Consider the following 22,329-nt stretch of genomic DNA (forward strand, 5'->3'; position numbering starts at 1 on the left):
GGGAGGGGGGAATATATGTATAAAAAACTAGTTACTTTATACAGGTTGTGTTCAACTTATGACCACAATTGAACCCAAAATTTCTGTTGCTAACTGAAACATGTGTTAAGTGAATTTTGGCCCATTTTGCAACCTTTCTTGCCATGGTTGTTAATTGAATCCCTCAGGTTATTCAGTTAGTGGCATGGTTGTTAGATGACACAGGATCAACAGTAATACAAGCAGTCCTCGACTTGCGACCACAATTGAACCCAAAATTTATGTTGCTGAGAGAGAAATTAGTTAAGTGAGTTTTGGCCCGTTTTACGACTTTTCTTGCCACGGATGTTAAGTGAATCACTGCACTTGTTAAGTTAGAAATAGAGTTGTTAAGTGAATCAATGGCTTCCCCGTTGAAGGTTGCAAAAGGGGATCACATGACCCTGGGACACTGCAACCGTCATAAGTGTGAGTCAGTTGCCAAGTGTCTGAATTGTGATTCCATGACCAGGGGGAATGCTGCGGCGGTTGTTAAGTGTGAAAAATGGTCATAAGCCACTTTTTTTTCAGTGCCGTTGTTAACTTTGAACAGTCACTAAATGAACTGTTGCGATTTGTTCGAATCCCTAGCGCCGCATAATGGAGTGAGCTCCCGCTACTTGTCCCAGCTTCTGCCAGACTAGCATCCCGCGACTGCTGTCACCACCAAGGGCCACAGTAAGCATCCTCATCTGACAGAAGAAGCCCCTCCAGGGGTCTGCTCTTAAGAGGCTTAAAATAAAATTCTAGGCAGGCCTTTTGAGGATGGAGTTAGAAGTCTCTAGCACCTCAGCAATCCCTGTAATCCTGGCTTAAATTAATTAAAGGTTTACAGTGCCTTTACCTTACCCATTTTGCAATAACCTTTTTCACATTTTAAAAGCATCATCCCCCGAAGGAACAAAAAGCCCAGTGAAAGACGGCACTTTAATCACAAATCTGAATTTTCTAATCAGATTTCTAAGGCCTCAAAGAACCCCAATTTGCCGATGGATTTGCAAGCAATGCTAAACCGGGATTTAGTGCCATCAATTGGAGCCTGCAGGCACACAGGTTGCTCTGCCTTCCCCATGCCTAAGCGAGGAGAAAGCCCCATGCAATGAAAGTTGGCTCAATATGATTATATTTGGACCGGCTTCTGCGGCTTAAAATTAATTTCAGTCGGTCAAGCAAAGCGAAAAAAGAAACAGAGTTTGAAGGTGTTTTTATGTTGATTGCTTATTTAGTATACTACGACTATCACTAAGTGTTGTATCTTATGATTTATGATGAATGTATTTTTATGATGTCTATGATCATGATTTGTCACAGGGCTTTTTTGTACATTGAGAGTTTATGCACCAAAGACATATTCCTTGTGTGTCCAATCACATTTGGCCAATAAAGAATTCTATTCTGTTTTCTTCTGTTCTGTTTCTCTGTTCTATTCTATCTTATTCTTATTTCTTTTTTATTTCTATTCTATATTCTGTCCTGTCCTATCTTATCATATCCTATTTTTGAAGTCGGTCTGAATGGAACAAACAGAAGCAGCTTTGGTACAAAAATCTCTTAGCAGTTCTCCCAGCCCCACAAAAGAAACCTATGGCCCCAATATAACCCATAGGTCACTGGCCTTTTATATTCATGGAAGTATGGAACTCCTTTCTTGCTGTTCACGGCAGCAAGAAAATACACTTTCTCTCTTGATTTACAACAGTTCCATTTAGTGACCGTTCAGTTACAATGGCACTGACAAAAGTGACTTACGGCCATTTTTCACATGACCTCATTGCTTAGCAACAGCAATCCCGCCTTTCCCGTCTGTCATTAACCGAATCCCACCAATCGTTAGCAGAGGACCTGCCCCAATCCAAACCATTCCCAGCTTGGTCCCTCCCAGCCCTGAGCCTCAGTTCTTCCACTGCCTTCCCTTAACTCTCCCCACTCATAAAAATCTGTAGAGATTCTCGGTCATCCAGGTGATGGTTGTCTCAAAGGGGCTTTTTCAGGAGGCAACTGGACTTTCTGGTTTTTTTTCTTTTGAAGGTGTTTCTTCAAAGCTGAAGAAGCTTCTTGGATAAGTATTCAAAAGAAAAAAAAACAAGGAAGTCCAGTTGCTTCCTGAAAAAAAAAATCACCTTTTGGGACAACCATGACCTGGAGAACTGAGAATCTCTACAGACTTTTAGCCGTACAATTTGGGGTGAGCACCCTTGGAATGGTGTGGGAGTAGGAATGGATTTCCAGAGGGAAAAAATTGCAGACTACAGGAACCATTTGCACCACTCAGGGGACCCTGAGGACAGAGATAAACCTCCAAGTGGCCTCAACGACCCTCTAAAAGGATGCAAATGACCAGCTGTCTGCAAGGAGTATAAATCCATTCATTCCCCACCATCCAGTAAGAGCTGGAGAAGCTTCTGGGATGAGAAGCGAAATGTCTTCAAAACAAGAAAATCCAGTTGCCTCCTGAAAAAGCACCTTTGGGTCTCCCCACCCATCCATCTCCCCCTCCCACCCACCCATATCTCTGCCATTTAGTTGCCCTTCTTCCCCATCGATTAGTAACCTTGGAAATGCCAGCCGTTTTACACAGGGTTCCAACCTCTCTCACCTTGTGTTTTCATCGTAAAACTTGACTTTCCTCATCACTGAGGTGTTGTACCAATCGCTGAACACCACGAGCGACAGTCCGTTGTCAACATCCCTTCTCAGCTTAATTATTTCTTCTGGGAAATACTCTTCCTCGCTGTCCACCATCAATAATGTTCCTGAGCAAACAGACAGGAGGAGGCTGCAGATGAGATCGGCTTCAACCAATATATCAGATTATTTGGATAAAGGAAAAGAGAAGGTAGAATAACCATCCAGGGCACTGCCTTTAAGGGGTGGGAGGTTTTTTTTTAATGTGGTATATACCGTATTTTTCAGACTATAAGACGCACCAGAGTATAAGACGTACCATGATTTTGAAGAGGTAAAGTTTTTGCAATCTGCAGGCCTCCCAAACCCTCTGCACGCCTCGTTTTTTGCAAAAGAAAAAGGGGGGGGGCATGCAGAGCTTTGGGAGGCTCTTAGAGTGCTCCTGGGGGTTGGGGAGGGCAAAAATAAGTAAAAACTGTCCCATTTTTTGCAAAAATGGGCCGTTTTTCACCAAAAAATGGGGCATGCAGAGGCTTTAGGTGGCTCTTAAGAGTGCTCCTGGGGGCTGGAAGGGCAAAAATGAGCAAATGGCCCGGTTTTTGCTCATGTTTGCCCTCCCCAGCCCTCAGGAGCACTTTGCAAGCCTCCCAAATCCTCTGCATGTCCATTTTTGCAAAGGGGGTGGGGTTTCGGGAGGCCAAAAATGCTGTATTCAGTTTATAAGACACACACAGATTTTCACTCTCTTTTTTGAGGGGAAAAAGGTGCGTTTTATACTCCGAAAAATACGGTTGATAGTCCTCGGCGTATGCCTACAACTGCACTCAAAATTTTCATTGCTACACAAGGCGGTTGTTAAGTGAGTTTTGCCTCGTTTTACGACTTTTCCTGCCACACTTCTTGTTAAGTGAAACACTGCGGTTGTTAAGTTAGTAACATGGTTGTTAAGTGAATCCGGCTTCCCCACTGAAGGTTGCAAAAGGGGATCCCCTGACCCCAGGATGCTGCAACCATCATAAATTTGAGTCAGTTGCAAAAAAAAGTGTCTTAACTTTTAATTGCATGCTGCTTAGCAAATCAATACACACCCTTTATGGTTACCAGAATTTTTTTTTAAATGTCAGAAATGGAGAACAGAGAAAAACTTGACCTTTAATTAATAGCTTACCTTGGGGAGAAGGTTGCTGGATCAGATAAGTTTGATATAATGTCAAAAGGAAAAGGAAAGTGTCAAGACAGTTTAAAACACAAATCCCCAAAGCTTCAGTTATGTATGCAGTCTATCTATTTATAGATCGTTCTCGACTTCCAACTATTCGCTTAGGGACCATTTGAAGTTGCAACAGCACTGAAAAAAGTGACTTACCATAGATGCTCACACTTAGAACCATCACAACATGACCACAATTTAGGCACTTGGAAACTAGCATGTAGACTTAAAACGGACACCTAACATCAAAAACGTCATCAGAAAAGCGCAACAAAGAATGTTCTTTGTGCGCCAACTCAGGAAGCTCAAACTGCCCAAAGAGCAGCTGATTTTCTTCTACAGAGGAATTATTGAGTCTGAGATCTGCACCGCCATAACTGTCTGGTTTGGCTCTGCAACCCAACAAGACAGACAGAGACTTCAGAGGATAATTAGAACTGCAGAAAAAACAATGGCTACCGCCCTGCCTTCCATTCAGGACCTATAATTGCACGAGTCAAAAAGAGGGCTGTGAAAATATCTACAGACCCCTTGCATCCTGGACATAAATGGTTTCAACTTCTACCCTCAAAACTATGTAATAAGGCACTGCACACCAGAACAACTAGACACAAGGACAGGTTTTTCCCGAATGCTTAATAACTAATTCCCAAAACACTGTCAAGAATTTACTAAGAAAGTATTACTATTCTTCTTCTCTTCCTTCCAAGTATCTATCTCTTCCCACTTATGACTATAACCATGTTGCTTGTATCTTTCAATTTATATTGTTTTTATTTGTTTCCTAATACGACTTGATAGCTCATTAGTAACCTTGACTATCAGTAAGTGTTGTATCTTTTTACTCTTTGTATTTTATTCTCCTAATGAACACTGAGAGCATATGCACCAAAGACAAATTCCTTGTGTGTCCAATCACACTTGGCCAATAAAGAATTCTATTCTATTCTATTCTATTCTATTCCATTCCATTCCATTCCCTTCTCTATAATCAATAATCTATTCTATTCCATTCCACCTTCTCTTCCCTTCCTTTCTTCTATTCCTCTATTCTATTCTATTCTATTCTATTCTATTCATAATAGTGGCAGCCTCCCAATGTCATGTGATCATCATTTCTGACCTTCTCAGCCAGCTTCAAAGTCAATGGGAGATGCAGATTCGCTTAACGATCACATGTTTCACTTAACAACTGTGGCAAAAAAATATTGTAAACTTGGGTGCAACTCACTTAACAACTGCCTCGCTTAGAAATGGAAATTCTGGTCCCAATTGTAGTCATAAGTCAAGGACTACCTGTACGCACTACGACTAGGCTTATGTAGGAGAAGAGCAGGCAGAGCTGGGGGCAGAGTTAAACATGTCATCAGCTTAAGAGTCCTTGCGTTGCCACAAACAATTCAAGTCCAGCCCCTCTTGAGTTCCTTTGACCCTTGGTGCAGACCATTAGATTCTTGCAAATCTTCTGTGCTGCAACTTTAGCTATGGTCCTGATCTTTTGTGTCTGATAGCTTGTATAAATATTAAGATAAATGGGGGCTAGATAATTTGTGATCCATTGTCTCTCAAGGAAATCCATCCCTTGCTTAAGACATTGGATAAACCCATCATCATGTTAAGCCGTAATATGTTTTATTGGGGTCTTAAACAATATAATGGAGTCAGCAGAGGAATCGTTTTTGTTAATTCGGGGTTGGGAGTAAGTCTGTGTTTGTGAATGCAGTTTTAGGCTCCTTATGAATACTAAAATCTGTGTGCTTTTCACCCTAAGCTGCATAACATCACCCTTAAGGTCCTCCTCTATGATAAAAGGACTGAATGTTAAATAGCTGTTCAAAAAGGTCAAGAGAAAATGTTGACACTGTAAATCAAAGATAATAAAAGCCCCAAAAATAGATTAGCCTAATAAACTCTACTGAATAACAATGACAACGTTGCATTAAGGAAGCACTTAAGATTCAGGAGCTGAAGTTCATTTCTTAAGGGTTTCAACAACCTGATAATTATAAAGAACAATCTTCTGTTCTCAACTTTGAAAGATGGTAATTTGAATTTTCATATAAAAACGTTCAAGTGTTAACTACCAGGAACAGCCGCACACTTCAAAATTGTTGCCCTATTAGATGTCAGTTTCAAGTACTATTCTTCCATTTTCTTTTACTATAACGATTACCATATTTTTCAGTCTATAAGACGCACCCCCCCCAAAAAAGGGGGTGGAAATGTCTGTGCGTCTTATAGAGCGAATGTAGCCAAAGCCCCGCCCACCCACTGCCCCCCACCATTCAGCCTCTGCCTCCCAGCAGTTTGCCTCCTTGCAGCAAACAGCAAACAGTCTGGTCTGCTTCAGCACAACCTGTTTTGTGCCTTTCTCTCCAAATATCACGTAATTTATATTCCATTGCCATGTCAAAAAAGGAACGACGTAGACAATACCAATTTTTAACAAATCAGTTGAATAAAAACAGAATAATGTATAGATGGTTGGTACCAGAAGGGGTACTGGTATCTTGGCAAGGAAAAAGGTATAAGATAGAGAATATAGAAGAAGCGCAGGAATACTGCACAGGGGAAGAAGAACAAGGAAGTAAAGAGGACCTAGAAAGTAGAAGTCAAGAGGAAGAAACATCAGAAGACACGCGAGGGAAAAGTCAGATACAAACCAGAAGCAACAAAAAACACCTCATCTAAAGATGGGCCAGGAAATAACAATTATTTCAATAAACTTGAATGGACTAAACGCACCAAAAAAAAAAAGAGTGCAGATGTTTAATAAACTTAAGAAACTGAAGGTAGATATAATCTGCATAATAATAATAATAATAATTTATTAAATTTCTAGACCGCCCCCTCTCCCCGGAGGGATTCGGGGCGGTGCATACAGGAAGTGCATATTAAAAGGGAACATAAGAACTTACTGGAAAACAAAAAAACTAGGGAAATTATATACAGCACTAGCAGATAAAAAAAAGAGAAGGATAGCAACCTATATAAAGGAAAAAATAAACTCCAAAGAAGTCTACTCTGAAGAAGGCAGGATACTAATGATTGAATTAGAGACAACAGAAAAACCGATATTATTAATAGTCACATATGCACCAAATCAGAAACAAGAGGATTTCTATAGGAAATTACACAACAAAATAAACGAATTAGAATATGAAAATATTTGCTTAATTTGGGATTATAGTGCAATAGTGGATTAAAAAATGGACTATGAAAGCAAAAAGAAAAATAGCACAACCTGATTTAGCACGAGCAGCTGAGTTTGGATCTGCCTCCCGGAATACTTCTAATCAGCTGTTCCAGGCTGTGGGATCACCGTCACGGCCCATTGCCGCCACTGATCATCGCCTCTGTGCACCCCGTTTTCGGCCTCTGCGTGCCCAATTTTCAGCCCCCATGTGCCCTGTTTTCAGCCCGTTCCAGCCTGCCGTTCAGTTACCATAGACGGTGGTGATCCCCACTGCCCGGAATGGGCCGAAAATGGGGCACATGGAAGCCAAAAATGGGATGCGCAGAGGCTGAAAATGGGGCATGGAGGCAGCAATAGGTGGCGGTGACAATTTTCGCAGCCTGGAACAGCTGATCAGCAGTATTCCGGGAGGCTGATCCAACCGCCAATCAGCTGCTTGTGCTAAATCAAGCTGTGCTGAAGCTGACCAGGCTGTTTGCTGCTTGCTGTAAGGAGGCAAATTGCTGGGAGGCAGAGGCAGATTGTTTTTTCTTGTTTTCCTCCCCAAAAGCTAGGTGCATCTTATGGTCCGGAGCATCTTATAGTCTGAAAAATATGGTAAATGGCATTTTCCACCTAAATTGAGCTGCAAAATTGCACAAAATGAGGGATACCAGGTCTTGAGCACTATTTAAATCTGGCACTAAAAATAAATCCCTTTTCCTCAGAGACATCCTTCTTTTCAACTCAGACAGACATATTTTATACTTGCGTCCAGATTGTAGAACTGTTTGTTGTTTAGTAAACAATTAGATGAATGCAAGCCTGAATCCACCTAACCTTAAGCTTCGAAATCCTAAACAAAGGAGGCTTGGATTAATGTAAGAGGAAGTAAACACCAAGTTTTAATTACCTACCATATTGACTGGCATCAAAGCATGTAAATGGTGAGCCAAGTACTTCAATGAAGTAGCCCATGCTCCTCAGATGTTGGTACATATCTCTGAAATTGGTATGAATGTGGTCACCATTCCTAAAGAAGGAAACAAATCAAACATTTAGCCTAATCATCTCTCAAATCGCTTTTTGGTGTACCAGGAATTTAAAATACTTTTTGTGGAATGAAATTCTTGGGGAGGGAAAAGGAGGGGGGAGATGAGGAAGAGAAGAGGGGGAAAGAAGAGGAGGAAGAGAAACAGGGGAGAGGAAGAGAGGAGGAAGAGGAGATATTGCAAAACCTGAACTAAATGGAGAACAGGAACATTCAAAAAGCTTGGTATTGAAGTGTCGTTATTTGCCAGGCTGCATAAACTTGTAACAAGAAGTAAAAATAGCAAATAAAATCTAAAATCTAAAACTGAACAAACTAAATAAATATTTACAGTCTCTCCCTCTCTCTCTCTCCCTCCCTCTCTCTCAAACTATTTTATCAAAATATTGAAAGAACATAAATAAGCACAGCTTTCCTATATATGATTATATTTTAACTTGAAAATAAATTGCTAAATTTATTTGAAGTGCAAATTTAGAAATTTAGAAAGTATTAGAATACTTTTAAACCAACAGCCCAGAATTAAAAGCCTTTTTCAAACCAGCCAGATCTTATTCAAACAAGTTTCAGCAAAGGTATATATATTCTTACCTTGTTTAAAAAGGTTTTAAGGTTTTTAAGTTTTAATTTAAAAAAAGGTTTTTATTACCTATATACACATTGTACATATTTGCAAGACGAAATGTAGATATAGATGCATAAATTTTTCAAGCAGGGTATATCTTCAGAATAAAAAATCACTAAGAATGGATAAGAATTTACACTGAGCTAATTGTATTTCGTAATAGGTCAATCTTATCATCCGTAAATAATTATCGGAACCATATAAAGATAAACATACCAATCTAATGGATCATTCTTCATTCTTAAATTATCCCTTGGAAAATATCCTGGTGGATAGCAAAGATTGTGATATTGATCCCACAAGATGCGCTTATTCCGAGGGGGGGTTGGGACAATTTTTACTTTGATGGGGAGTTTGACGGTTGAAGTTTGCTCAGCACCAACTTTTGACTGAAAAAAAGCAAAGCAAAAATCAAACCAAGTTCCTGAAGAAATTGTAATCTAATCTACCGATAATATCCATCCAAATGTAACTACCACGGTATTCCATTTCAGGGCAAGTCATGCTATACAAAAACAGAACGATAATAAGAAACGGCAAACCCAAGAAATTAAGGCTTGAGATAAGAAAGAGAGGAAATATATCTACGTGGTTAATGCCAACTATGTTTTACAACAGCTCTTCATAATTTCCTCTTCTTACAAACCACTCTTCTTTCAATCATATCCATATGCTGTTTTCTACGCATATTTTAATTGAAGGAAGCAAATACCCTTCAGTTATCAGAAGTTTATGCGTTTGTGCTTTTGAACAAGCAACTTTTCAGGGCCCTTTCAAAAATACTAAAGATTCTCAAGAATTGTATTTGCACAATATTGGAAAAGTGAAGAGATTTCTACTGATGAGAAGGTGATTAGGAAAATATTAGAATGTGCGGAAATGAATAGATTAACATTAGCAATTAAGGAGAAAGAACAAACTGAATATTATATGATATGGGAATATCATGTTTTATCAACGGTTAGAGAATAAAAAAGGAAATTGGAAATAAAAGAAGGCAAAAAGAAGAATAAAAAATGTATCAAGATAGAGATAAGAATAAAATGACCTGTTAGTTTTAGCATGATGAGAATAACTATGTTTAATGTCATTATTGTATTTTCATTAGAAGGTATGTTAAGAAGGAAATGAATTGCAATGTTTAACTGTTCAATGTATTATAATCTATGGAAGGACGTTGCCCAGAAATATTTGTACCCAGACGACACACTGTTTAAGGACAAATGGAATGTTTCTATTTTTAAAATTGAGAAATCAATAAAAAAACCTTTACAATAAAAATAAAAAAGTACTAAAGGTTCTTAGACCACAGACTCTGATCTTATTAGAGAGTCAGTGTCGGGTAGTGAGAAGTTAACTGCTTTGGAGAACCCCACCAATGGATGCCCACATTATACAATGAGGCTGCCGGTCCCTCTGAAGAAGTTTGCGTCCAGGGCCTCAAGCATTGCACACATCAAAACAAGGCAAAGTTGTTTGGTTAAAAGGTTAATGCCAACCTCATTGTCTGCTGGGGAGGAAATGGTGACCATCACGTGACCTTGAGCTATGCCTTCCCAAGCGGCTGCTTTCTTGGCGACGGAGATGGAGATGGCGAGGTACCCGGACCAGGGCCATAAGACAGGAGAATAGGAAAAGGCCACCTCAATGGAATCTCCATTTTGGGGCAAATACGGCTGCCAATCGGGCTGCAAAGGATAAAGTAGAAAGCAAATGGATCAAAACACAGAGGTGAACACTACAGCGGTTAGAACATAGAACATGGCATAGCACAGAGTTGGAAGGGACCTTGGAGGTCATCCAATCTAATTCCCTACACGAGCAGGAGAGTTTGTACCATTTTGGACAGATGACCATCCAGTCTCTTCTTTGAAAGCTCCAGTGATAAGAACACCCACAACTTCTGAAGGCAAGTTGTTCCATTCTTTGACTGCTCTCACCATTAGGAAAATTCTCCTTAATTCCAGATTGCTTTCCTCCTTGGTTAGTTTTCATCCGTTGTTTCTTGTTCTGCCTTCGGGTGCTTTAGAAAATAGCCTGACCCCCTCCTCTCTGTGGCAGCCCCTCAAATACTGGAACGCTGCTATTGTATCTCCCCTAGACCTTCCTTTCACTTAGTTAGTCTCATACGTCGTACTCATGGTTGGCTTCTTATTTTTTATGTTTGCCTGAGGTCACGTTTGCAGCAAATAATCTGTCGCATTGAGGCAAACGTGATCATTTGGAAAAATAAGGTGTTTTATTACAGGGATTGCATCCAATACTACTACTTCTCAGGACAGATAATAAAGGAATAGATAATAAAGGGATAAAGGAATAAGCACATGGGACACAAATATACAAGTAGCCCCCGGGTTGTGAGAAGAAATGGGACAGGGATTGCTGTTGATAAGAGAGCCGTGGTTAGAATGCAATATTGGAGGCTAACTTTGCCCACAGTCTAGAGTTCGATCCTGACCACCTCAAGGTTGACTCAGCCTTCCATCCTACCGAGGTGGGTAAAATGAGGACCCAGATTGTTGGGGGCAAATAGGCTCATTCTGTAAACTGCTTAGAGAGGGGCTGTAAAGCACTGTGAAGAGGTATATAAGTGTAAGTGCTATTGCTCTTCCATCCATCCATCCATCCATGATGTGCAGTGGTTAGAATGCAGTATTGCAGGCTGACTCTGCCCACTGCCAGCAGTTCGATTCTAAGCAGCTCAAGGTTGGCTCAGCCTTCCATCCTTCCGAGGTGGTAAAACAAGGACCCAGGCTGTTGGGGATTAAAGGCTGACTCTGTAAACCGCTTAGAGAGGGCTGTAAAGCACTGTGAAGAGGTATATAAGTCTAAATGCTATTGCTATTGGGATAAATGATGAGATTATAAGGCATGATGTCATGTGACCATATTGCTTAGTGAAGACCATCTCAGCAGTCCTGGCTGCCTTCATAACCCCAAGACATGCCCATTCTTAAATGGGAAATGGCAGGAGTCTGAAGTAAGGCATGATAGGGGTAGGGGTAGTGGTGAAGGAGGGACTGGGAGGCTGGCAGAGGGTATCCATGGGTAGTGCGTATGTGCTGCAAGCAGGAACATGCGTGTGACTTATCGGGGCGATTTGTGACCTTTTGCTGGCTTCCCCATTGATTCTGCTTGTGGGAAGCTGGCAGGGAAGGTCATCAATGGGATCACTTCAGTTCTGAATGATGTTGTGATTGTGAGCTGGGCACACAAGTGGCCAGATCACAATTATTTGACAGCAGATGTGCTGCAATAGCCAGAACTTTGAGGACTGGTCATGCATCCTTTTTTTTTCTTCAGTCTGGCCAAAACTTTGAATGGTCACTGAATGAATGGACGAAAGCCGAAGACTATCTGTAGCTGTTTGGAATATTACAGCACTTCACGCGTGTTAAAAGATTTTTCCAAACGTTTCTGTTAAAATCTAGACAATCTGGTTTAAGGAATGGCTTAATCCGTAACTGAAAACAAGGATGTAGGCATCAGGTAAGACTTTTGAAAGTGGAATTCTTGTCTTTCGTCGTTACAACTCCAACTTCACCCCCGCAGGACGACTGAAAGCCAGCCCAGCTTGTGAAAGGACAAGTGTGACCTGCTCGACCAGTCTAAACTCCTTTTTGAAATAGATGAAACCAAACTGTCTTCAAAAAATGGACTTTTCCAGCAAAAGCTTGACCTATTTTCTAGAAGGCAGCTTCTTCCTTGCTTCCTTTCTGTGTGAATGCAGGAATCCACTCTCTTCGCATTTATCATTCTGATTTTGGGGGTTTGCAAGGCAATGCACATTCCTCATCAAACCGTCGGATGAATGCTTGTTTGCTGAATAGCACTCAAGGCATCGTAGAAATACATTCTCAAGGCTTAGCCTTCCTTGGTGGGTTACCAGTATAATAACAACCAGGGTTAAACATTCCAAACACACTTTAAGATTAAGCCTGAGGCAAAGAGAAACCTGAATAGTAGTAGTAGTAGTAGTAGTTGGAGTAGTTAGAGGAGAAGAAGAAGAGGGAGGAGGAGGAGGAGGAGAAGGAGAAGGAGGAGGAGAAGGAGGAGAAAAAGAAGAAGGGGGAGGGGGAGGAGAAGAAGAAGAAGGAAAGGGGGGAGGAGGAGGAGGAGAAGGAGAAGAAGGAGGAGAAGGAGGAGGAGAAGAAGGAGGAAGAGGAGGAGTTGTTGTTGTCGTTGTCATTCAGCCTGGCTAAGTTCTGTCAACTCTTACCTTGTCTACGATCCTCCCAGTGACTCCCATTCCGTTCAGGATGGTGACGTTGACGATGGTGGGCATCCCTCCGTAGTAGATGGGCTGAGAGCAATAGGGCCACATGTAAGGGCACTCGGTCAAGTCAATGTAACTGGGACTCAAGCTGAAGGGAAAATAGAATGGGAGGTCAGAAATACACATAACACCAAATACTTTGATGTTTCCCTGTCCAATGAGGCTTTAAACTGAAAATACACGGGTAGTCTATACAGTTCACTTAGTGACCAAAGTTACAACGGCACTGAAAAAAGTGACTTGTGCCCGTTTTTCACACTTACGACCTTCCCGGCATCCCCACGGTCATGGTGACTTAGATTCAGACGCTTGGCAACTGACTCATGTTTATGACGGTTGCAGCCTCCTGGGGTCAAGTGATCCCCTTTTGCAACCCTGTGACAATCAAAATCAACGGGAGAGCCCAATTCACTTAACAACCGTGTTGCTAATTTAACAACTGCAGTGATTCACTTAACAACCGTGTTGCTAATTTAACAACTGCAGTGATTCACTTAACAACCGTGTTGCTAATTTAACAACTGCAGTGATTCACTTAAGAAACGTGGCAACAAAAGTCATAGCACGGGGCAAAAAATGCACAACAGACGTCTCACTTAGCAACAGAAATTTTGGGTTCGATTATGGACGTAAGTCGGGGACTATCTACAGGTAGTCCTCGACTTACAACCATTCACTTAGAGACCGTTTAAAGTCTCAACACTGAAAAAAAAAATCCCTCCGTCATAGGATCAAAATTTGGGCGTTTGGCACAGTCGTGATCATCGTTTAAAACTTCCCAGCCGGCTTCTGAGAAGCAAACTCAATGGGGTGGGTGAAGGTGGATTTGATGCATGACCAAGCGAGTCGCTTAACAATCATGTCAAAATGGTCATAAAAGGGGTTTGTAAAACTTGCTTAACAACTGTCTCACTTAGCAACAAATTTTTTTGGCCTCAATTACAGCCATAAGCCGAGGACTGCCTGTATAAAGCAAACTATGCTCTTGATGAATTTGAATACATGTAGAAAGCGGGGTGGCTCAGTGGCTAAGATGCTGAGCTTGTCGATCAGAGAAGTCGGCAGTTCGGCGGTTCGAATCCCTAGCGCTGCGTAACAGAGTGAGCTCCCGTTACTTGCCCCAGCTTCTGCCAACTTAGCAGTTCGAAAGCACGTAAAAAATGCAAATAGAAAAATAGGAACCACTTTTGGTGGGAAGGGAACAGCGTTCCGTGCGCCTTTGGTGTTTAGTCATGCCATCCACATGACCATAAAGATATCTTCGGACAGCACTGGCTCTTCGGCTTTGAAATGGAGATGAGTACCTCCCCCTAGAGTCAGGAACAACTAGCATATATGTGCAAGGGGAACCTTTACCTTTACCTTATCTCCAATCTATCTCTTTTTTACCTTTAGAAAGCATTAGAATCTAAACCATGTTTAGAACTCAACCAACGGTTTGACGGATGATTGACAACAATGTGACACATTCTCCTAGGATGAAGAGTTTAGTCATGTTTTCATTTCCAAGAAACAAGAGACTTCTGAGTTTTAAAAGTGAAATAATGGCCTGGTGTTTTTTTAAAAAACTATATTGGGGCAGCTGATGCCTAACAATAGATAAGGGGCGTAAAAATTGAACTATGCCATGCCCACAAATATAACACTTGGAAACCAGTCTTCCTCAACTAGCTGCCTTCTAGAACCATAACCAATACATAAGGAAGACAATATCATAAAATCTTAAACACTTCCATTTTTTGAGCAAAAAAGTGTGGAGAGAAGTCTTTAAGAACTCTATAAAGAAATTAATAAGAGAATTGACGCAACGACTGGCTAAAGAGATAAGAGTGTTTTGTTACTGGATAGACACAGGTTGACAATGAATGCTGATAATTAAAAACTTAGTTAATCTTTGGTGATTAATAAGTAGGATTTTGTAGATCCTTATAGAATGTTCTTGTTCTTTTTAAAATGTTTATTCATTAACAGATAATTCATTATGATAATAATAGTGAAATAACAACTCTAATTAGTGAAAACAATTTGGATATAAACTGTAAATTGGGACCTGGGAAAAAGACTTATCAATTTTATTAATACTTTTTAGTTTGGATTTTGTTATGAAGATGTAATTCTTTCTGGGTACCTATAAATTTTACTACAATTTAGATATAAACTATAATATGGGACCTGGGGAAAAAATTAATTAATTATATTTGTTTAGATTTTGTTATAAAGATGTAATCTTTCCTGGGTACTTATAAATTCTAGTAATAAATTTTTGTCTAGATTTATTATAAAGATGTTAGATAACTACAATAATAATAACGAAATGTTAATGGATAATGTTTAATGATTTTATATGGGTTGGCATTGGTGAAAGCAATTGGATATAAGCCTGAAATTTATAGAAATAGCTAACGAATGCCAGTATGTGGTTGTGTCCTTAAATACAAATGATTCTAGATAAAAGCACGTTTAAACAAATAGAGTTAAATGAGAGTGATGGTACATTGATGGTATATAAAGATTTTTCATTTAAAATATATAATCCAATATGAATGAAGTATAAAGAATGATTGTGGTAGTAACACACGAAACTTATTTATAACCAATCGACATGCTTTCTGGAAGATGTAATGAAGAATGTTTTTTTTGTGTGTGTGTGTTTAATTAAAACAATAAAAAAAACTTTAATTAAAAATAAAATAAAATCTTAAACACTTCCCTGCTCAACCAACACACACACACCAAAAAAAATCTGGCCCCACAGTCTATTGTAACTATCTAAGAGTTGAAACATATAGAAAAAAGAAAAACAGGATTTGCAGCTCGCTTGTTTATTTTTCCGACGGGAAAGGTCCGGTTTGAGCCGTTTGCTTGGAAGGAAACTCACCTGGCCTGAGGCTTGTAATTGTTGAGGATGTGATAGGCTCGAAGAAGATCAAGTTTGCCATGCCCTTGTTCAAACATGTTGACTCCGGGAAGACGGCGTGCCGAGGCGATCAGAGCCTGCTTCATGCTAGCTGGGTTCACCATTTCGCGCTTCGGAACTGTGCTAAAAGCCAGAAACAGCGGAAATGTTAGACGCTGATCGGGCTAAAATTGTAAATGAACCAGAAGTAATTCATTGTATCATTGTATTTTTTTCTTCTTCGACAACATCCTCAAATTCGCGTTTTTGGGGTCTGGTTTTGGTAACATGCTCTGAACGATGGGTCCCGTTTACTTCTCCTGGGTGGCTCTGGGGTTTGAACGACGGTGCAGCTTTTCCAGAAAAGCCTGGGAAATATATTTTGATGGAGCACGTACCTTACTAGAAGCGTGACGGCGCCTGCCACAACAGGGGAGGCCACACTTGTCCCGGAGAGTGACCGGCAACCCCCCTTCATGCCAGACCCTCTCACACCAGAGCCGTACGTCACAATATCAGGCTTGACTCTCCCATAACCTCCAGGAAGTTCCTAGGGAGGAAAGTCAAATGCATCAAACAAGTGGCTTGATGCTCGCACGTCGGTCAATTCAATGAGATGCCTACCGACTTTTGGCAAAATTAAGCGGCGCTTTCCATGTGGCGTGCAAAGTAATGGAAGACCATGCACGAGGCTAAACCTTTGAGCTCATTAGAGTCACCCTGAGCATGATGCCTCTACAAAGGGGCTTACCCATGTGGTCATCCCCCTGGAGGAGAACCGAGCGATGTTATCTTCAAAATCAATGCCGCCAACTCCAATCACGTCCATTTGGTCAGCTGGATTGTTGAGTGTGCTGAAAAAGAATGTATATTTTTTTAATTATTATTGATCTATTAGCAACAGCGATAGCACTTATATACCACTTCATAGTGCTTTTACAGCCCTCTCTAAGCGGTTTAGAGTCAGCCTATTGCCCCCAACAATCTGGGTCCTCATTTTAACCACCTCGGAAGGATGGAAGGCTGAGTCAACCTTGAGCTAGTGAGAATCGAACTCCTGGCAGTGAACAGAGTTAGTCTGCAATACTGCATTCTAACAGACAGGAAGGAAGGAATAGCACTTAGACTTATATAATGCTTCATACTGCTTTTACAGCCCTCTCTAAGCGGTTTACAGAGTCAGCCTATTGCCCTCAACCATCTGGGTCCTCATTTTAACCACCTCGGAAGGATGGAAGGCTGAGTCAACCTTGAGCTAGTGAGAATCGAACTCCTGGCAGTGAACAGAGTTAGTCTGCAATACTGCATTCTAACAGACAGGAAGGAAGGAATAGCACTTAGACTTATATAATGCTTCATACTGCTTTTACAGCCCTCTCTAAGCGGTTTACAGAGTCAGCCTATTGCCCTCAACCATCTGGGTCCTCATTTTAACCACCTCGGAAGGATGGAAGGCTGAGTCAACCTTGAGCTAGTGAGAATCGAACTGCTGGCAGCTGGCAGTCAGCAGAATTAGCCTGCAGTATTGCATTCTAACCACTGAGCGCCACAATGGTTCATATTACTTTTGTATCCCATCCGTTTCTAAGGAGATGATGGCAGTACCTACAATTCTGTCTTCTCCCTAACCCTTTTTTTTTTCATCTTCACAATAATCCTGCAAAGAGTTAAAGAGTACAATTCCTTTGTCCCCTTATAGACATTATATTTCTGAAACAAGTGTATTTTCTTTGTTGCTTTTTACTTGTTTATTCACTCTTTTTTTAAAAAAAGAAAATGCTTAATTTTGTGCCGATATGATGTACCCAATACAATGGATCCTTCAGAAAAGCCACAGCCTCGGAGTACTGAATTGATTGGGGGTACTACTCGGAAGGCAGGGCAGTGTGTTTTGGTGAAGGATTATATTGAAAAGAAATTAAGTTATTTGGGGGAAATCAGCCTTATTTGTTAAAGATGGCAAAAGTGCTTCTTGTCAATTTACTCTAAAAGAATACATTTCTACTTAATATGTATATGTATGTATACATATATATATAAACCACCTACCCATACAAAGGACCGTCATTTCCAATAGCAGAGACCATGATGACATTATTGGCTGTCAATTCCCACACCTTGGAAATGAAAATATTCAGATGTTAGAAACCCAGGGATTGGCTACATTAAGGCTTGATATTCAGAGAACGTTATATTGTAAAGCAATCTAGGTTTGACTGTATGGACACAACCTCCCCGTGTTGTTATTACTTTGTGTAAAACCAAAGTTTCTATTAAACTTCTATGAAAGAAGATTTAGCTTAAATCTTCTGAGACGAAAGGAGAAATGGCCTAATTGCTATCGGTCTCTTTTCCCATTCCATCCCAGACCAACCTTGTCTACAAACGGATGGTCCATAAAATCTGGGCCTCCGATGCTAAGGTTCAACACGTCGATCTTCTTCAAGATAGCATAGTTAAAAGCATCCAAAAACCAAGATGTATATGAAACCTGTTTAAAACATGAAACAGATCTTAAAATTAAGCATAGCAACAATAACACCCCCGTGTCTGCCTTGCCCCAGCCCTGCTGAAGCTTCCATGACTTGGGATGGATTGGTCCTCCCCAGTCTTAGTCTAACTCCTTAAGCACTGTGCGGTATATTGGTCCTCTCTTTACCTGATTGTTAGTGAAGACCCTGAATATATGGAGTTCGGAGTCCGGAGCAAATCCTTGGCACTCTCTCATGCTAGCGATCACGCCTGCAACGAAGGTCCCGTGGCCCAGGCCTGTTGACGAGAAGCAATCAAGTAAGATATAGTAAGGGACTTTGATGCTTCCCTGTCTGGTCAATTGTCAACTGGCTAGGGAAGAGATCATTTTTCTGGTGAGAAAAAGAGAAGAAAGGAGGAAATACAGGCAAGGTTACCAGTTACGACCACCACTGAGCCCAAAATATCTGTTGCTAAGCGAATATTTTTATTCAGTGAATTTTACACCCTTTCTTGCCACAGTTGCTGAGTGCAGTTGTTAAATTAGGAACACGGCCGTAAAGTAAATCTGGCTTCCCCCTTGACCTTGCTTGTGAGAAAGTCTCAAAAGGGATCACATGTTCTGACATAGGCTTTGCAAATGACAAAAGAGACTCCTTGTCCCCCCCAATAAACCCTTTTTATTTGGCTAATGTAAATTTCTAGCATTCCCATCCAGCAAAGTGCTGGCAAACAGTCCTTCAAGAGTGAATTGCAACAGACCTAGAAGCTTCTTCAGCTCTGACTCAAATGACCCTGGGGACATAGATAAACCTCTAAGGGCTTCAACGACCCTCTAAAAGGATGCAGATTACAAGATGCCTGCAAGAATATAAATCCTTCCATTCCCCACTATCAGGTCAGAGCTGAAGAAGCCTCTTGGATGAGACGTGAAAGGTCTTCAAAAGGGAAAAAAACAAGAAAGTCCAGTTGCCTCCTGAGAAAAAAAGCCCCTTTGGGACAATCACAACCTGCATGGCTGAGAATATTTACAGACTTTTAGCTATAGAATTTGGGATGAGGACCCTTGGAATGGTGTGGGAATAAGAATGGATTTCCAGAGGGGAAAAACTGCAGACTACAGGAATCATTTGCACCACTCAGGTGACCCTGAGGACAGAGATAAACCTCCAAGTGGCCTCAACGACCCTCTCAAAGGATGCAAATGGCCAGCTGTCTGCAAGGAATTACCTGCGGGATCGCATTCTACCACATACATCCCTGCGACCAATTCGCTCACACAGGGAGGGACTCCTCCGGGTGCCGTCCACCAAGCAATGCCAACGGGCGGCGCCTAGGAGTAGAGCCTTCTCTGTGATGGGCCCAACCCTCTGGAATGACCTCCCCCCCCGACATTAGAACTACCACCGACTTCCGCTCCTTCCGACAAAAACTTAAGACTCACCTGTTCCGACTAGCCGGCCTGGCCCACTTATAGTTCTACTCTTACCTCCTGGCGGATATTTTATTTGGGATTGCTTTTAAGGTTAATGTTTTTAACTTTTTTAAATTTTCTAAAATTTTTAATCTAACTTAACTAAATTGTACAGGAAATTTCTACTACCTCCTCCAGTCCTATGTTTAATTTATTTATTGTATACTTATAACATGTGTATTTACTGTCTAACTGTTTTAATGTGACTGTACACCGCCCCGAGTCTCTTTTGAGAGAGGGGCGGTCTAAAAATCCAATAAAGTTAAGTTAAGTTAAGTTAAGGAATATAAATCCTTCCCTTCCCCACCATCCGGTCAGAGCTGAAGAAGCTTCTTGGATGAGAAGAAAAACGTCTTCAAAGGAAAAAAAAAAAGGAAAGTCCAGTTGCCTCCTGAAAAAAAAAAAAGCACCTTTGGGACAACTGGTTAAAAGAAAGCTTTGTTTTTTGTTTTGTTTTTTACCATCATCCAAAGTTCTCTCGTTTGTCCAGTTTGTCCTCTCTTTTACATTTTTGAAGTGTGGATGTTTCTCGCTGAGTCCTGTATCAAAGACAGCCACTCTTACACCGTCTCCTATTTGTACAGAAGAAGGTTGACACAATGACAGGTTAGCGCAAGAGATCCGGTTCGGATGGTATTTTAAGAAACCATTCATATCCCCAATAAACGTGACGATACCTCCCGCCTACCAGACATCTGGAAACCAGCCCTAGTCAACAAACGAGCCCCACCCACCACCCAGGCCATTATAACACGAAACAACAACGGACACACAGCCAGCACCAATCTACCAATCATGATACAACCACACGACCAATCATTCCACTTACTGAAACAAAGCCAGCACTCCACACACACACACACACACCAAGATTTATAGAAAGAAGACAGCTCCGACCACGCTTTAAGCCCAAAACCCAGCCTGAAGATGCCGAAGGAGCCAGCATTGTCCAAAAACATTTCCGTAGTTATGTGGCCAGCGTGACTATATGCCAAGAGGCCCAGAACACTGTTATCTCCCCCCCCCCAAGTGGTACCTACGTATCTACTTGAAGTTGCATGCTTTCAAACTGTTAGGTGGGCAGGAGTGGGAGCAAGGAATGGGGGCTCACCCTATCGCGTGGCGCTTGGGTCTCGAACCGGATTGTCAACTGACAAGGTCAGCGGCTTTAACTGCTGAGCCCTTGCGCCCCTTCACAAGAAAGTTACATAAAGTGTCTTTTGATAAAATAAAATAAATCTAAATAAAAAAAATGAAATAAAATAAATAAAATTAAAAATGATATAAAATAAACTTGCACTGAAAATTCTTCTAATATGATGGATGTATTAGATAGATAGATGGTAGGTCGGTAGGTGGGTTTGGGTGGATGGATGGATGTGTGTGTACCCTGTTTCCCTGGAAATAAGACCTCCCCGGATAATAAGCCCCATCGGGCTTTTGAACGCATGCACTAAAATAAGCTCTCCCTAAAAATATCGCAACGCAGCAGCAGCCATGAGGTGACCATGCCTCCTGCACCTCAAAAATAATAAGACCTCCCCGAAAATAAGGCCAAGCGCTTATTTTGGGAGTCAAAAGAAAATAAGACTCTGCCTTATTTTTGGGGAAAACATGGTGTGTGTGTGTGTGTATGTATATATATTTGTTTTTGTAGATTTTCACGGGTATAGGTATGCAGGTCTTGGCGTATTCAGATCTTTTCCTGATTTCCCGATACTGTCAATCTTACACGCGAAAAGACCCGAATACGGCAAGACATACAGACATACACACACACACACATATAAAGGGAAATTCTAATCTTTCTAACCAGGATAAAATAAAATAAAAATAAAATAATAGAATAGAATAAAACAAAATAAAAACTAAACCTGCAATGGGAATTCTTCCAATATGAAGGATGTCTAAGTTTATTTTATTGTTTACTGAAAAGGGAAACACTAATCGTTCCAACCAAGAGTCCCCTGTGCAACGGCTAATCGTTAAGCCCTTTGGTCACTATGAAGACTCCGCGGGGCATCGACCGACAGGCCTACCTGTGAATCCCATTTGCCAGAGCACGTCTGCCTGAAGCGTCTGAGCCACCTGCCGAGGGATCGCTCTCAGCAAGCGCCTGCTGGAGTGCCTGCCCGTCGCGTGCCAAAATCCGGAACCCAGAGACAAGCTTGCCCTTCGGAGCGGGCGGGAAGACTGCCACTTCTGCGTCCATCTGGTCTCGTTGCAAGGAGCAGCTGGATCTGCTACAGATTTGAGAAGCACAGACATACGACTTGACCAATCCGGGCACTTGTCTCCTGCCTAGTTTCCCATGTCTAACTACCCCTACATTTCTTTATTGATTTAGTTATTTGAAACATTTGCATGGCTTCCCCTTACTGTATTGAACTTTGACTGGCTAGAGCCATGATAGTGAACCTATGGCACGCGGGGCACAGGTGGCAAAGAGCTCAAATACTTGTAAGGAGCGAGGGCGGGCCCTCCGGAGGACCTTACCGGAATGGTAC

General features: G+C 41.3%; 1 protein-coding gene across 2 annotated transcripts in view; it reads right to left on the reverse strand.

Annotated features, from left to right (window-relative positions):
* MBTPS1 (membrane bound transcription factor peptidase, site 1) overlaps positions 1-22,329 on the reverse strand; it is a 58,208-nt gene that overhangs the window by 16,700 nt on the left and 19,179 nt on the right. For both annotated transcript variants that reach the window (XM_081963331.1, XM_081963332.1), the window contains exons 4-16: positions 21,862-22,065; positions 20,284-20,394; positions 18,536-18,645; positions 18,251-18,367; positions 17,926-17,993; positions 16,628-16,730; positions 16,275-16,426; positions 15,859-16,020; positions 12,924-13,068; positions 10,204-10,392; positions 8,921-9,093; positions 7,946-8,061; positions 2,615-2,771 (exon numbers count right to left, since the gene is read on the reverse strand). In XM_081963331.1, the coding sequence (XP_081819457.1) occupies positions 2,615-2,771; positions 7,946-8,061; positions 8,921-9,093; positions 10,204-10,392; positions 12,924-13,068; positions 15,859-16,020; positions 16,275-16,426; positions 16,628-16,730; positions 17,926-17,993; positions 18,251-18,367; positions 18,536-18,645; positions 20,284-20,394; positions 21,862-22,065 (1,807 nt within the window). The remainder of the gene's footprint in view (positions 1-2,614; positions 2,772-7,945; positions 8,062-8,920; positions 9,094-10,203; positions 10,393-12,923; positions 13,069-15,858; positions 16,021-16,274; positions 16,427-16,627; positions 16,731-17,925; positions 17,994-18,250; positions 18,368-18,535; positions 18,646-20,283; positions 20,395-21,861; positions 22,066-22,329) is intronic.

This window comes from Natrix helvetica (assembly GCF_964273705.1).
Source record: "Natrix helvetica genome assembly, chromosome: 10".
Taxonomy (NCBI): domain Eukaryota; kingdom Metazoa; phylum Chordata; class Lepidosauria; order Squamata; family Natricidae; genus Natrix; species Natrix helvetica.